Raw genomic sequence first — 14,715 nt, 5'->3', positions numbered from 1 at the left:
CACAGGGGCCCGGGTGCAATCATCATTGAATGGGCCCCCAAACCTGCGCGCTTCGTGCGCTCGCGCTCCGGAGGGGGGCTCTCGCTGCTGAAATGCTTGAAGACAAGATAGATTGAGAAGGAAACCATTAAAAACGATGTTCGGAGAAAAATATAGTTTTGTTTTGTAAAGCGTAAAAACAGACGTGTGTTGGTGACTTGGCGTTATTGCCTAATAGTGTATATACACTGTACTCGTCTGTTGTCTCAGTCGGTACTATAGAACAATAAAAATAAAGGATTATTTATGTTTACATATCAAAATCACGACGGATAAAACTTTCAATACGGAATATAACGAGCATTTCAGCATTCCGTTCAATATTCCTCAGGGGCTCACTTACCTAACAGAACTGACTGAGAAATAGACGGAAGCGGGAAGCCGTTCGTCGACGATCGTGGGAAGCTGCTTGCCTGCTTCATAACTAAGCTATAGCCTTTCGGAGAATGAAGCGAACATGTCGATTTGTTTTTAGCCGCCGCCGTCTGTACACAATGTGCCGACCCGCCCGGCCGAGTCGGACGGCGCTAATGAAAATAATGTAATTGTGGGAAAATGTAAAAATGCTGACTGACGGTGGCTAAAATCGCTAAATACGGACATGTGAAAGTCCTTACTACAAAGTTACTTAAATTAATAAGCAATACGACCAGTCTAACTAATTTGACTGACTGATGCCCTGATCACCTGATGAGAGCGCCGCAAAAAAAAAAAAAAAAAAAAAAAGAGGCCTGATGGGCCCGCCCGGGGCCCGGCACCCCACACCGCGACGCACAGACAGGTAAAATGACTTGCTAAGGGTCACACAGTGTCAGTCTCAGGACTTGAACACACGAACAAAGGGTTGAAAGTGCAAAGCCCTAACCGCAATGCTTGCGCATTTATAACGTGTATATTAATTGACTAAACGTGTCAATTCTTTGAAAAGCTAAACATTTAGGACCTGCATGGGTCAGTTACATCATATTGGGCCACCTTACCTTTCAGAGTTTTGTGGAAAGGCAGAAGTGCTTTTTTAAGATGCAGCGGAGTTTTGCTCTGCCCAGTGCGAGTATCAGGGTGAAACGGACAAAGTATTCCCACTTCAATATCAGATAAATGGGATTTACTGTGATATTTAATGGGCACTGTAAAGTGTTAAATGACGTTGGACCACCTTAATTTTCATAGTTTTGTGACATTGACATATTTAAACTTGTCCAGGACAGATTCATTTGTTAAATTAAAGTTTAACAATTTTGACCCGTGCAGGACCAAAGTATGGAATATTTATTTTATCAAATAATGGATCAGTCTGTAATGATGCAGATTAATGCACACACTGTAGAATATTTTGCCTTGCTGTTATAATAGAATAAGAAGCTGGTTTGCAAAAGCTGTGTGAATAAGTAGCTGACTGCAAGCTTATACTGGGAGTAGCTAGGAGTGAATAAAATGCCAGCCGAATGCATACTTAACTTCAGCCCTGTGATCATTTCAGAATTAAGTGAAAATTCTGGTAAAAATAATTACCACCAAGCCCTTTCACAAACATATAGTGATGTGCAAAAGTATTCAATCTCTTTAAAACTCATCCTAATTTTCTGCATGACAAAAGATTTGCCCACATATTTATCCATTTGGTATTTTTAATGTGAACTCGTGTTGTAACAAAATGTTATCAAACTCCAATTAACTTAACTAAAGAAAAACTCCAAAGTGATTGTTTGCCCAAGTATTCAAGCCCAACACATTCATACTTTGTCAAGAACCTTTTTTGCTGTAGTAACAGCCTTCATTTTTTTGGGGTATGTAAATATGCCCCAGTTCTGCACAATGCTGATTCTTCTTGGCATTATTTCTAGGTACCCTCTATGTTAGTGGGATGGCATCTCTGAACAGCAGTTTTGAAACAGTGCCCCAGATTCTCAACAGGGTTAAGATTAGGGCTTTGACTTGGCCATTCTGAAACATTCACCTGTCTGTTTTTGAGCCATCCCAGTTCACTTTGGTCTAATGCTTAGGGTCATTGATTCATCTTTCAAGATGACTTCTCCCAAGCTTTAAATTCATAGACTGGAACGAGTTCTCCTGCAATATTGTGTGGTATTTGTGCCCATCCATTGTCCCTTCAACTCTGACAAGATTGTCAGTCCTAGCACATGAAAAACATCCCCATAGCAAGATGCTGCCACCACCATATTCCACTGTAGGTCTGGTGTTTCTTGTGGCATGGGCAGGGTTTGTTTTACACCACACATCCTGTACCTCTTTGAAGTCGGAGAAAAAAGTTCTATTTTGGTTTCATTTGACCATAAAACCTTCTCCCCACATTTAACTGGAAAAATGCCATATGTGCTTTTATGTGGACCATCTTAAGGAATGGCTTCTTTCTTTCCACCCTCCTGTAGAGGCCTGTTTAATGGAGAGCTCTTGAAATTGTGGACCCCTGCACCTTCACTCCAGTTTCAGCCAAAAAGCATTGCAAACATCTGAGAGAAACGGTTGGATTTCTAGTCTCCTCTCTCTCCAGTTGATGTCTCACTCTGATGTTCAGTTGTGAGGGAGGGCCTGTTCTAGTAAGAGTCTGGGTGCTGTGATGAACCTTCCACTTTCTGATGATGGATCCAGCAGTGCGCAATGGGACATTCAAACTCTTGATATTTTTATAGTTATTTCCTGCAACCTTGTGCATTTCAATAACTTTGTTTCTCACATCAGCAGGATGCTCCTCTCTCCATTTTTTCAGTGACTGTCCACCAAAGACTATGGCCCCTACGAAGGGGGCTTTTTATATCCAGAGAGAAAGTAGCACCTCATTATGTTTAATTATGACTGTCAAATGTCTGCCACCTTTTTAATTAATTTGTCATTGGTATAAACCTGGAGCTTCCAAAGCACAGAGGTTTAAACACTTCTGTAAACACTAACTTTGGAGATTTTCTTCTTCAATTAAATGTCTACATAAAATAGTTTATTTTGACTTTGGAAATGTTTTGCTACAGCAAAGAAAAAATACAGAATGAATAAATGTGTACTAATATTTTGTCTTGCATAAAATTATGACAACTTTCAAGGGGATTGAATACTTTTGCACGTCACTATGTTTGTGAAGGGGTTTGGTGGTAATTATTTTTAAATTCGGTGCGCATTCAGCTACCTTTTTATTCACTTCTAGCTACATTCAGTATAAGCTTGCAGTCAGCTACTTATTCACAAACCAGCTTCTTCTACTGTATATTAACAGCAAGGCAAAATATTCTACTCTGTGTACATTAATCCGTAAACGGATCCATTATTTGATAAAATAAATATTCCAGATTTTCAACCTAAATTTGAACGGGTTGAAAATGTTAAACTCAACTAACAATGGAATCAAGTTTATATTATGCCAATTAATATACAAGTTGTAGATGTGCAAGCATTGTGGTGTAGTGTAGTGTTTAAGACTGCACTTTTAAACTCCGAGTTCTAGTCCTAATAATGACACTATGTGACCATAAAAAAAGTCACTTCACCTGTCTGTGAGGCGCGGGGGGGGCACTGGGCGAATCTAACCAGTAGTATCTAAATGTTGTATGTTGGATAAAGGCGTTAGTAAATGCAGAATATTTTGCCTTCAGAATGAATAACTAGTTTCAAAAGTTGTGTGAAAAAAAGTACTGTAGCTGGGTGCGAGCAAACATGATCCTGGAAGCAAATAACACGGCTGAATACGTACCTAATTTCAGCCTTGTGTTCATTACAGACTCAAGGGTAGATTCTGTTAAATAGTAATAATAACTACCAAGTCCTTTCGCAAATGTATTGTGCGGAAAAAAATATACAGTGCACTTTAAACGCAGATGCGTCTCCGAGCCATTTGTCTTTACACTCCATGACTCTACAGGCCCCCGAGTTCCTGTTTCTTGCCCCGCCCATTTCCACTGAAGATCACGTGACCAACCAATATAGTTCACACGCAGAACCGATATAGTTCATACACGGAGTTGCGATAGGGTGCGCACGAATAACCAATATGTTTCATACGCGAAACCGGCATAGTGCACACATACAACCAATAGAGTTCAAGCGCAAAATCGACAGGTTACCTACATGAAACCAGTATAAGACGTGCATGAAACCAAAATACTGCATACGCAAATCCATTGTTAGACCGACACAGAACACAAGCTAATATAGTTCATAAGCAAACCGATAACATACAACCGAAAACCAATGAAGTTCACTCACAAACCAATAACAAATCGTACTGGAACCAGTGATATACACACGCAAATCAATATAGTTCATATGCAAACCAGTGGTATGCACATACAAACGGATATAGTTCACGCACAAACCGATAATATACGGACACGAACCAATATAGTTCATATGAATGAAACCAGTATTGTACGCACGCAAACCGATAGTAAATATTCATAAACCAATAGTGTTTACACGTAAACCAATAGATTACACACAGAAATGTATGATTTATGGCCTGTTTGGCCCCTCAGCCAATCATAGCAACTGAACAAGTTGCAAACAGGCAGCAAACACTAGTTTCCTCGTTAAATTTGGGTTATTTTCATCAAGAGAATCTGAGAAAAGAACGTATAAATTACTTTTAAAGTTAAAACTAAAGTACCGTAAGAAGGTAGTAAATATATTTTTATTACGAAATTTGAAAATTAACTAAATACGGGACATTTGGGAGTCCCTGAAAGGTCAGTACGGGACAGGGGGCAAAATTATCAAATATGAGACATGTCCCGTATATAACCCAATTCGTTTCTCAACAGATCGAGGCCAAGCTTATTATTATGTTAAATAAACTATTGTGCATTGTACAACATTTACAGTTCGATCGATGCGCACACACCACGGGAAAAGCGTGTGCACTAAGTTCTTGAATTGGCAGAGATTTGAATATTTAATAACCGTTCATAGTAGCACCACTTTGTGTCTTTATTATGGCTTTATGCATAAACACTATGCACGGTGTTTGCACGATCTCCTCGTAGCCAGTAGGCTTTCTTCCGGGTCCTCCAGATTCCCTTCTACAACCCTCAAACTCTTGTTAGGATGGTTTGCGATTTCAAACGTATCACCTTATAGGTGTCGGTGTGTGAGGTAATGAGTTCTCCAGTAAATAATGTAACCGCAAAAAAATACTAAAGATCCATTTATTTGTTGGCATTGTTCACTTTTCATTGTACCAGGTTGTTAATAAAAAATGAGCGGTTTTATAATGTTAATTAATTGACGGTAAAAACACTTATTAACGGCAGTTTTAAGCAAGATAACTTGAGTTAAAACTGACCGATTTAAAATATAAATTGACATATTTTGTCATTACTAATAAAGCTCTGGTTATATGTAAGCTAGTTGTACATGTACTTTCAAGGTTTGCAAATAAGCGTAAAACTTAGACATAACCATCAGAAAACTGGGAGATGCTTGTTCTCCTTTATCATAAAATCTGTTAATAGTGCAGATAAAGTTTCTTAACCTACTTGGATTCCTCGCCGAATTTTCCCTGTCCATGCCGAAGTAAAACGCTTCTTCCAGAATCAGTGGTGATGTTCTACCTGCTGAGGGGCTGAAAAGAAACTGCGATCTGTTTACACTTGGCCACGACTCCATAGAAAGAGGAGTGGAAAGGAGGGTCGGAAACACTCGCAATTGTCACGGAATACAATCACAGGTGAAACAATTGTTCTCTTCCACTTTTGTCAGTCGATAAAGCTGAATGCAGTTGTTCTCCAGCAGCTGTGTTGAGGTGCACCGTAAAGACTGCAACTTGTTTTCTGGACGTTGGCAATGACATTTAAATACCGTATTTTTAAATGAGAAATTACGTGCTTGTGTTTTTAATGGACATATTGTCATGCAGATGCTTTATTCAGATTGTGATCAGTTTGTTGTGTAATATCCCGAGTATGCGTGCAAAATTCGCGTAAACACGAGGGGAAGTTTTAAGCAAAATGTGAATGAAAAACTTTGGTTAGCCTTTATTTAGATATTAACTGTTTTTTTTTCCTTATCTTTGTTGTTAAATGAAAGTACTGAAGAATTGGTTCCCTTCTCTTTTATAGGATGGATTCCAATTTTCTATTATTAGACACATACGGTCCTTAAACTAAACCAATCAATATCCAATTTTTCTATCTAGCTCAGATTCACGGAGAGCAGGCGTCCATCTCCATATTCCTGCGCAGTCTGAAGTGGATATGTGTAGAAGCGGGGAGAGCGGAGTGGGGGTAATTGAGCGCTCCGCCACATTTGACATTCCACCGAAGAATGTCTCTTGTCACAAAAGTTTCGAGCGGCGCGAACATTGGGTGGGGTTCGTCGAGGCAGATCGGATAAGCGTCATGCTAGTCGGTACGCAGCAAACTGATAAGCTCCATTTCGCTTAATGCTTTGCACCGCTGCATAAGGCAAGCTGGAATTCTGGACTGAGGTCAGTCATATCTGGCCCGGTTACGTGACTATACTTGTGCACGGGGAATACATGCAAACTCATCACAAATAATGCCCAGGTTTGAGGCCACAACACTAAATACAGCACCCAGTGCTTCCTTAATTAGCTTTCGATTGTGTTCAATTTAGCCAGTAAAGCTATATTCTATTTATGTACAGCTCTAATTTTCATGATATTCTTTTAACCATAAAAATATAGCCAAACTAACGTTATTTATCTAAACGTTCTTCAGGTATGGCAAGAGGCAGCATCCAACAAGCTTTGACAGCTTCTGCTGCAGTTCTTTAAATTCCGGAATGAATAAACTGGAAGCCATCTGTTTAAAGTTAAATGGATAAGTTAAATGGTAGTGGCTAATGCTTAGTAAATATTCTAAAAATGTGGTTAGTGGATTTGAATTTAATTCAGAGATTTTGTGAATTTGTAGTCACTAGAGTCATAAGATAGATCAAACACAGAGATCACATTACACCTCAGCTAGCTCAACTAGACTGGCTGCCTGTCCATTTTTTTTAATTCAGTTTATCCTATCACCAGACCAGTTAATCACTTCATTGAACGGATGTTATCAGCGCTTATCCGACTATTGGGAAAAGCTTATTACTGAGACCTACTGGAAAGTTTAGCAGGTTTATTATAAGCAATTTAATGAATGATAACTATGCGCATTAGTTTCAAGAGTTCTTTTTGGTGTGATGGGCGCATATTGAGTGCCTATTATTTCAGCGCATTAATGGGCACGTTAGCAAAGTTAAACAAATAAAAAACACAGCTTTCTGTTTTAGCAAAAAATGCATTTCTATTTTCCCCCGATTTTATTTTGAGAGAACAAATCATATACAGCAGCAGGAAATACAGTGAAAGATATATTTACTGCAGTAGAAGCATAAGAAAAAATCCATTAAATTAAAAAGAAAACACACAACTTCCTTTACATACCAATATAAGAAAGCTACTCTAATAATAATAATAATAATAAACTCTATATGGCTAAAGAGATAGATAGAGATAGATATGTACTGCATATGCCGTATACTTATATTGTGATGGACACCGCGTACCAGTGAACCTCAAACCTCAATGTGAAAATACAACCACAGTCCTGGGTTCAAATAAAGAATGGTGTTTATTAAAAAACCTCAGTATAAGCACAAAAGCCCAAGTTTTCTCTCCTCATTACCTTTCACCACACTCACTCACTCACTCACTCACTCACTCACTCACTCACTCACTCACTCACTCACTCACTCACTCTCTGTCTATCTGTCTGTCGTCCTTCCTTCCTTCCTTCCTTCCTTCCTTCCTTCCTTCCTCTGACTCACCTGGACAAGGGAGTGCAGTCCCTTTTATTTAGGATCCGTAAGTACTTCTGGTGCTACATTGAAGCACTTCTGGGTCATATGGGAGTCCAATATAGTAAGGAGTATACCTCCCAGCAGCACCTTCATGTGGTGCCTCCACAACCCAGCAGAGCTGCATTACTGGACTACAATTCCCAGCATACCCCACTTGTGTCCGAACAGGCACTGATATCCAGGGCTGCTGCCATCTAATGTCTTGAGGGAATAAACGGACCTAAGAAACAGTCTTTTCCTGTCCTTCCTTATTCATCCCGGCCAGGAAAGGTGTCATAAATATAACTGTTTCGAATGCTTGTTCATCCGCCTGGGAATCTCATCTGGGTAAGGGAACTCTTTCTTTGGCTTGGATGTCCGTCCATCCACTTGGTGAGTCTCGTCTCGGTAAGGCCCCTTTCTTTCTCTTGGTCAGGATGACTTTCCATCCCCTTGTGGTCTACTGCTGGGTAAGGAAACTTCACCTCTTCTGCTAGGGATGCCTGTCCATCCCATGTGGCACTTACAATATATAAAAGATATATACTCACCAGCGACTTTATTATGTACACTTGTGCAACTGCTTGTTAACGCAAATATTAAATCAGCCAATCACTTGGCAGCAGCTCAGTGCATTTGGGAATGTAAACATTGTCAAGTCGACCTGTTGAAGTGTGACGAGTCTCGATTTCTCCTGCAGAATTCAGAGGGTAGGGTCAGAATTTGGCATCAACATCATGAAAGCATGGATCCATCCTGCCTTGTATCAATGGTTCAGGCTGGTTGTGTTGGTGTAATGTTGCAGGAGATGTTTTGTTGGCACACTTTTGACCCCTTAGTACCAATTAAGCGTTGTTTAAATGCTACAGCCTAGCTGAGTATTTTTGCTGTCCATCTCTTTATGACGGGAGTGTACCCATCTTCAGATGGCAACTTCCAGCAGGATAATGCGCCATGTCACAAAGCTCAAATCATCTCAAACTAGTTTCTTAAACATGACAGTGTGTTCACTGTACTCAAATGGCCTCCACAGTCTCCAGATCTCAGTCCAATAGAGCACCTTTGGGAAGTGGGGGAACTGGAGATTTGCATCATGGGTGTGTAGTTGGTAAATCTGCAGCAACTGTATGATGCTATCATTTAAATATGGACCAAACAAACTTGAGGAAAGTTTCCAGCACCTTGTTGACTCTGTGCCACGAAGAATTGCAGCAGTTCTGAAAGCAAAAGGGGGTTCAACATGGTACATGTGTACTACATACACCACAATAGCCTTTCCCTTACATAATGCTTTCCCATGCAATGTTATTTCAGATATATTCTTTTAAGGTCTGGAGTGATACTGGATCTGAGGCAATCCAAAACATGTGCAAAGATTCTAGCTCAAAAGACGTAAGTACAGAACACTAGATGACCTAGGTCAGGTGGGCACTCATTGACAGCATTCACAGTTCAGATATCGTTTATTACCCCAACATTAAATTGCTTAACTAGAAATCTTTAGTGGTTATCTTGAGTTAAATTAATCCACATTTTTTTTTTATTATGTGCCTCACTTTTAGTGAAATTATGAAAAGGGCATTGCTGTAAGTTACACTTTTCAGAAGCCAAGTTTTATTTTGGAGTTTTATTTTATGGTGGAGTGGTGGCTCTGAGGCTAGGGATCTATACTGGCAATCGGAAGGTTGCTGGTTCGAATCCTGTAAAATGCCAAAAGGGACTCTGCTCTGTTGGGCCCTTGAGCAAGGCCCTTAACCTGCAATTGCTAAGTGCTTTGAGTAGTGAGAAAAGTGCTATATAAATGCAAAGAATTATTTATTTTATGTTGCATCTTCCTGTAGTACAGTTGTTTGCATTTAATTTACAGTGAGAACACTGACAAGTTAAGTGATTTACTCATATTAAAGGTTTTAACTAGAGGTGGGTGTTGAAGTGGTGAGTTTTTAGTTTAAAATGCAGAGCTGTGACAATTTAAAAGAATTGCCAAAAGCTTTTTATTTTTGGCATAAGCATTCTTTTCTTAACCTTTCTGTATTTTCAAGAGTGGTTCATTTTAAGGTTGGGTTATGGTTAGTTCTTAAACACATGATGCTTTTTGTGAGGTCAATAATCAAAGCTATAATTCTGGTTTTTTTTTATTCCAGCAAAGCTTAATCACTCTTAATTAACCTGAGTATTATAGCTGTGACTTATTCACTGTTAAACAATTCCTAAGCCTTCCAAAGCCCACTTCTATAGGAATGATAAGCACTAACAATGTGCAGTCAATTAATCGACAGTAGATTATCAATTAGCTGATCCATTATACTGTCTATCTCAGCCACATCAGGCACAAGGGGTACAAACTAACATACAGTATCTATAAAAAGCTCTTTTTAGAGCCTTCCATGAATGTATCATGAATATCTTAGAGTTGTGAGGAAAAAAATGGGCTACCCAGAGAAAACACATGCACATAATTCCAGCAGGCAATTGAACCCTAGTCCCTGGAACCTTAAGCAGTAGCACTAACTATTATGCCATATGTCTGAAACAAGCATTAGTATATGTTAATTGGATCATTGCTTCCAAATATAAGTACTTCCGCAAGCACGGATATTCAGAATATCACTTAAAAACACAACCATTCTGCCAAAACGTGAATAATAAAAGCCTATATTGATCATGCGTGTCAATGCATTGTTTTTCATATATATATATATATATATATATATATATATATATATATATATATATATATATATATATATATATATATATATATACATACACACAGTATATATAGTACTAATTCTCTTTAGCTCAGTTGTATTTTATTGTTAGCTTTTTGGAGCTAAGATAACTGTAGAAACGGGCAAAATGTAAAATAGTGCAAACATAATTAAAAAAGAAATATTAATTAAATGGGGTGGCATTGTGGCATAATGGTAAGCCTGCTGCCTTGCAGTAAGGAGAATAGAGTTCGTGTCCCAGGTCCTCCCAGAGTGGAGGCTGCATGTTCTCCCTGTGTCTGCATGGGTTTTCGACCACAGTCCAAAGACATGCAGATTAGGTGAACTGATGATGCTTAATTGACCCTAGTGTGTATTTCATATGTGATTGTGAGTGTGAGTGTTCACATTGCAATGGACAGGAGTCCTGTCCATGGTTTGTTCCTGCCTTGTGCCCTTTTCTAGCTGGGTTAGCCTTCCGCCGTGACCCTGGTCTGGAGTGCTGGTTTTGAGGCTAGGGATCTGCACTGGCATTCGGAAGGTTGCTGGTTTGAATCCCGTAAATGCCAAAAGGGACTCTGCTCTGTTGGGCCCTTGAGCAAGGCTCTTAACCTGCAATTGCTGAGTGCTTTGAGTAGTGAGAAAAGCGCTATATAAATGCAAAGAATTATTATTATTATTAAGCAGGTTAGAAAATTACATGACATATCAAGTAAAAACAAAAGTAGTAATCCACCAAATATAGTGAATAATTTCATTACCACATAGCAACAGTCCAGGGGAAAATCACTTTTAATATGAGTGAAAGGCACTATATAAATAGAATGTATTATTATTATTATTATTAGTAGTAGTAGTAGTAGTAGTAGTAGTATTTTTTCTGGAATATCTGCTATCACCTATATCAAGTCTAAGCCACGACATAGGGTAATTTTATTTGGGGTGTATATGTTTTATGGGGCGGGCGGCATGGTGGCACAGTGGGTAGCGCTGCTGCCTCGCAGTTAAGAGACCCGGGTTCGCTTCCCGGGTTCTCCCTGCATGGAGTTTGCATGTTCTCCCAGTGTCTGCGTGGGTTCCCCCCGGGTGCTCCTACAGTCCAAAGCATGCAGGTTAGGTGCATTGGCGATCCTAAATTGTCCCGTGTGTGTGTGTGTGTGTGTGCCCTGCGGTGGGCTTGCGCCCTGCCCTGGGTTTGTTTCCTGCCTTGTGCCTTGTGTTGACTGGGATTGGCTCCAGCGGACCCCCGTGACCCTGTAGTTAGGATATAGCGGGTTGGATAATGGATGGATGGATGGATGTTTTAGGGGATTGTGTTTGTGTTAAAGAATTTCCTAACTATGTGACATGTATTTAAAATGGCTGCTTTACAGTATGTGTATTGTGTTATAAACAGTGTCTGTAGACATGATCTTGTACTGTATGTCTAGCAGACTCTAGCATAAACCCTTCTGTCTCACCAGACATTTTTCTATGCTTTCGGCAGCAATTTAATGCAGTCTTATCCACACAAACCTGAGGATGTTCGTGAGGATGTTTGCCATGCAATGGTTTCTGAGTCCATGCCTGTGGATTATGTTGTGTGGTTGTCATGTTCTCTGTGATGTCTGTGGTATGTAGGTTAAATAGTGTTTAGTTTGTGTCTACATTAACTAATGATTATTATATTGCTGTTTTGTATAGAAAAATGGTCTTAATTCATTCATTTGTGCATTGTGTAAATACTTATATATATGAGACCTCTTCCTCTCTAAGCGCTTTGAAGAGTGAGTTTTTCAATTGCTGCTTTGGGGTGGTGGTGTTTGTGCTTTCCTTTGGAGTTGTGCTTAGTTCTGTTTGTGACCAATGTATAACTCTCCCTAAAAGGCTATATCTGGAGTAACATCAGATGAGAAAAGTTTATGTAAAAGAAAAGCTATTGTGTGGACCTATAGTATATTACTTACATGAACACTCATCTTGCTTAATTTGTCAGAATCCTGATCCCTCTCTAATAGCTCTGTGGGAAAGTGACATTTATATTATTTTCAATTGGAAAAAATACAAATTTTCTCTCCAAAGAACAGTTGAAGAATTTTATAGATTTTGGAAAGAATTCATTTTTGTTATCATATTCTGGAAGTATATTCTCATTAATAAGTTTTATTTGGTGACACTTTCTATTGGTTCAGTGGTTTTGGTAAAGGGGAACACAGCAGGATCTGTTTCTGTGTATTGTACGAGTGTTCTCTCAATGCCCTCTGTCAGTTTGTGTGTTAGTACAGTATATAATCCTCCATGGATAGTGTTTGGTGGGCTTGCTGATAAGAATAACAGTTGTTGCAGTGTCTACTGTTTTAGGATGTGCATTTTTGAATGTGTTACCTGCATGTGTGTCATGTGAGACTGTGTTGCTGTAGATAGAATTTTATTTGTCCCCAGATGCAAATTCGGCTTTTTACAGAAGCTAATGAAATAAATACATAAATGGGTAGATAAATAAATACACACACCAGAATGACTACAAAAAAAAACAACTTTTGACATGGCAGTCACAGTGAGGTATTGTGCAGGCATACTGATGCTGGTATAAAGGTGCCCCAGTAGAGTTTCTTGACCCACTTTTACTGAATGATTCTTTGGCTGAAAGTACTCCATTTAGTGTGTCAGATAGAGAATATGCAGTATTCTTCATAACGTCACTTAGTTTTCTTTTAATTCTTTACTTTGCTATGACCTCCAGGGTGCCCAGAGTATGTCCTATATCTGAGCTTGCCCTTTTAATTGCTTTTTTTTTAGCTTGTTGATTTCTTGAAATGATGTTACCTGCCCAGCACACGACAGCACTGAAAATCGCACTTGCCATCACAGAGTTGTAGACAATGCGAAGGATGTCACTACCCACATTAAAGGTACACAGTCTCCTAAGGAAACAACAGCCTGCTCTTCCCTTTCTTGTATACTTCTTGTTCTGAGACCAGTCCAACCTGTCGTTGATGTGGACCCCCAAGTACTTGTAGCATTGGACCACCTCTACATCTAATCCCTGAATAGTGACCCGGCATATAGTCTCTTTGGTGCTGCAAAAGTCATTAACAGTTTTTTGCTTTTGCTGATGTTAAGGTGGCGGCACGGTGGCGCAGTGGGTAGCGCTGCTGCCTCACAGCTGGGAGACCTGGGGACCCGGGTTCGCTTCCCGGGTCCTCCCTGCGTGGAGTTTGCATGTTCTCCCCGTGTCTGCGTGGGTTTCCTCTGGGCGCTCCGGTTTCCTCCCACAGTCCAAAGACATGCAGGTTAGGTGGATTGGTGATTCTAAATTGGCCCTAGTGTGTGCTTGGTGTGTGGGTGTGTTTGTGTGTGTTCTGCGGTGGGTTGGCACCCTGCCCGGGATTGGTTCCTGCCTTGTGCCCTGTGTTGGCTGGGATTGGCTCCAGCAGACCCCCGTGACCCTGTGTTCGGATTCAGTGGGTTGGAAAATGGATGGATGGATGGATGATGTTAAGGTGTATACAATTCTTTCTGCTCCAAGAAACAAAGTTCTCCACTCTAATCTATCTTCAATAAGCAAACTACAGTGGGTTCAGGTGGTCTACCACAAGAGACCTTGTATGGTCCAGGGCCATCTTCTCAAAGATCTTCATGATATGAGTCGTAAGTGCCACTGGTCTGTAATCATTAGGTAAAGAGGCTTCTGACTTCCTTTGCAACCCCTGTTAATTTAGGATGTTTTCCACAGCAGTAGTACATTCTGGAGCCTTAGGGACAGATTGAAAAGGTAACATAGTATAGCACAAAGTTGGTCAGGATATACTTTAATAATTCCAGGAATGATTCCATCTGGTCCTGCAGCTTTTCCTGTACTCTTAAAAATATAGATGCCTGAGTGGCTCTTCACCAGTTTTGGTTCCTGAAAGACCCATCCACATCAAGGTTCCAGAAAGAACCTTTTTTTTATTTAGATCCGTAACATGCTTCCCACAGTAAATAACCGTGAATGATGGTAACAGTTTTGTGAAATACAAATAGCTCATGATTTTAAAAGGACTCTTGTTACATACAGTAACACAGGCTAAGCATAGGTTTTCTTAATCTGTTGCCGTCCTTCTAGACAGTCTACCAAACATTAAATATTTCAGGTTTTTTTCTATATATTGAGAACTTTTTCAAAGCACAGAGAACCAACTTCATGTGCAAAGAGACC

At 39.8% G+C, this 14,715-nt stretch overlaps 1 protein-coding gene across 2 annotated transcripts in view; it reads right to left on the bottom strand.

Annotated features, from left to right (window-relative positions):
* Positions 1-14,715, bottom strand: part of gad3 (glutamate decarboxylase 3) — a 212,635-nt gene that overhangs the window by 92,433 nt on the left and 105,487 nt on the right. Inside the window, exon 2 of one of the 2 annotated variants that reach the window (XM_051929368.1) lies at positions 5,520-5,799. In XM_051929368.1, coding sequence (XP_051785328.1) covers positions 5,520-5,649 — 130 coding nt within the window. In that variant the 5' untranslated portion in view covers positions 5,650-5,799. Of the gene's footprint in view, positions 1-5,519; positions 5,904-14,715 lie in introns of those variants that run through there. The other variant, XM_028803827.2, reaches the window with a different exon arrangement.

Source organism: Erpetoichthys calabaricus, chromosome 6, assembly GCF_900747795.2.
Source record: "Erpetoichthys calabaricus chromosome 6, fErpCal1.3, whole genome shotgun sequence".
NCBI lineage: Eukaryota > Metazoa > Chordata > Cladistia > Polypteriformes > Polypteridae > Erpetoichthys > Erpetoichthys calabaricus.
Note: the sequence above shows the minus strand (reverse complement) of the source record. Positions and strands in the feature narration are given on the sequence as shown.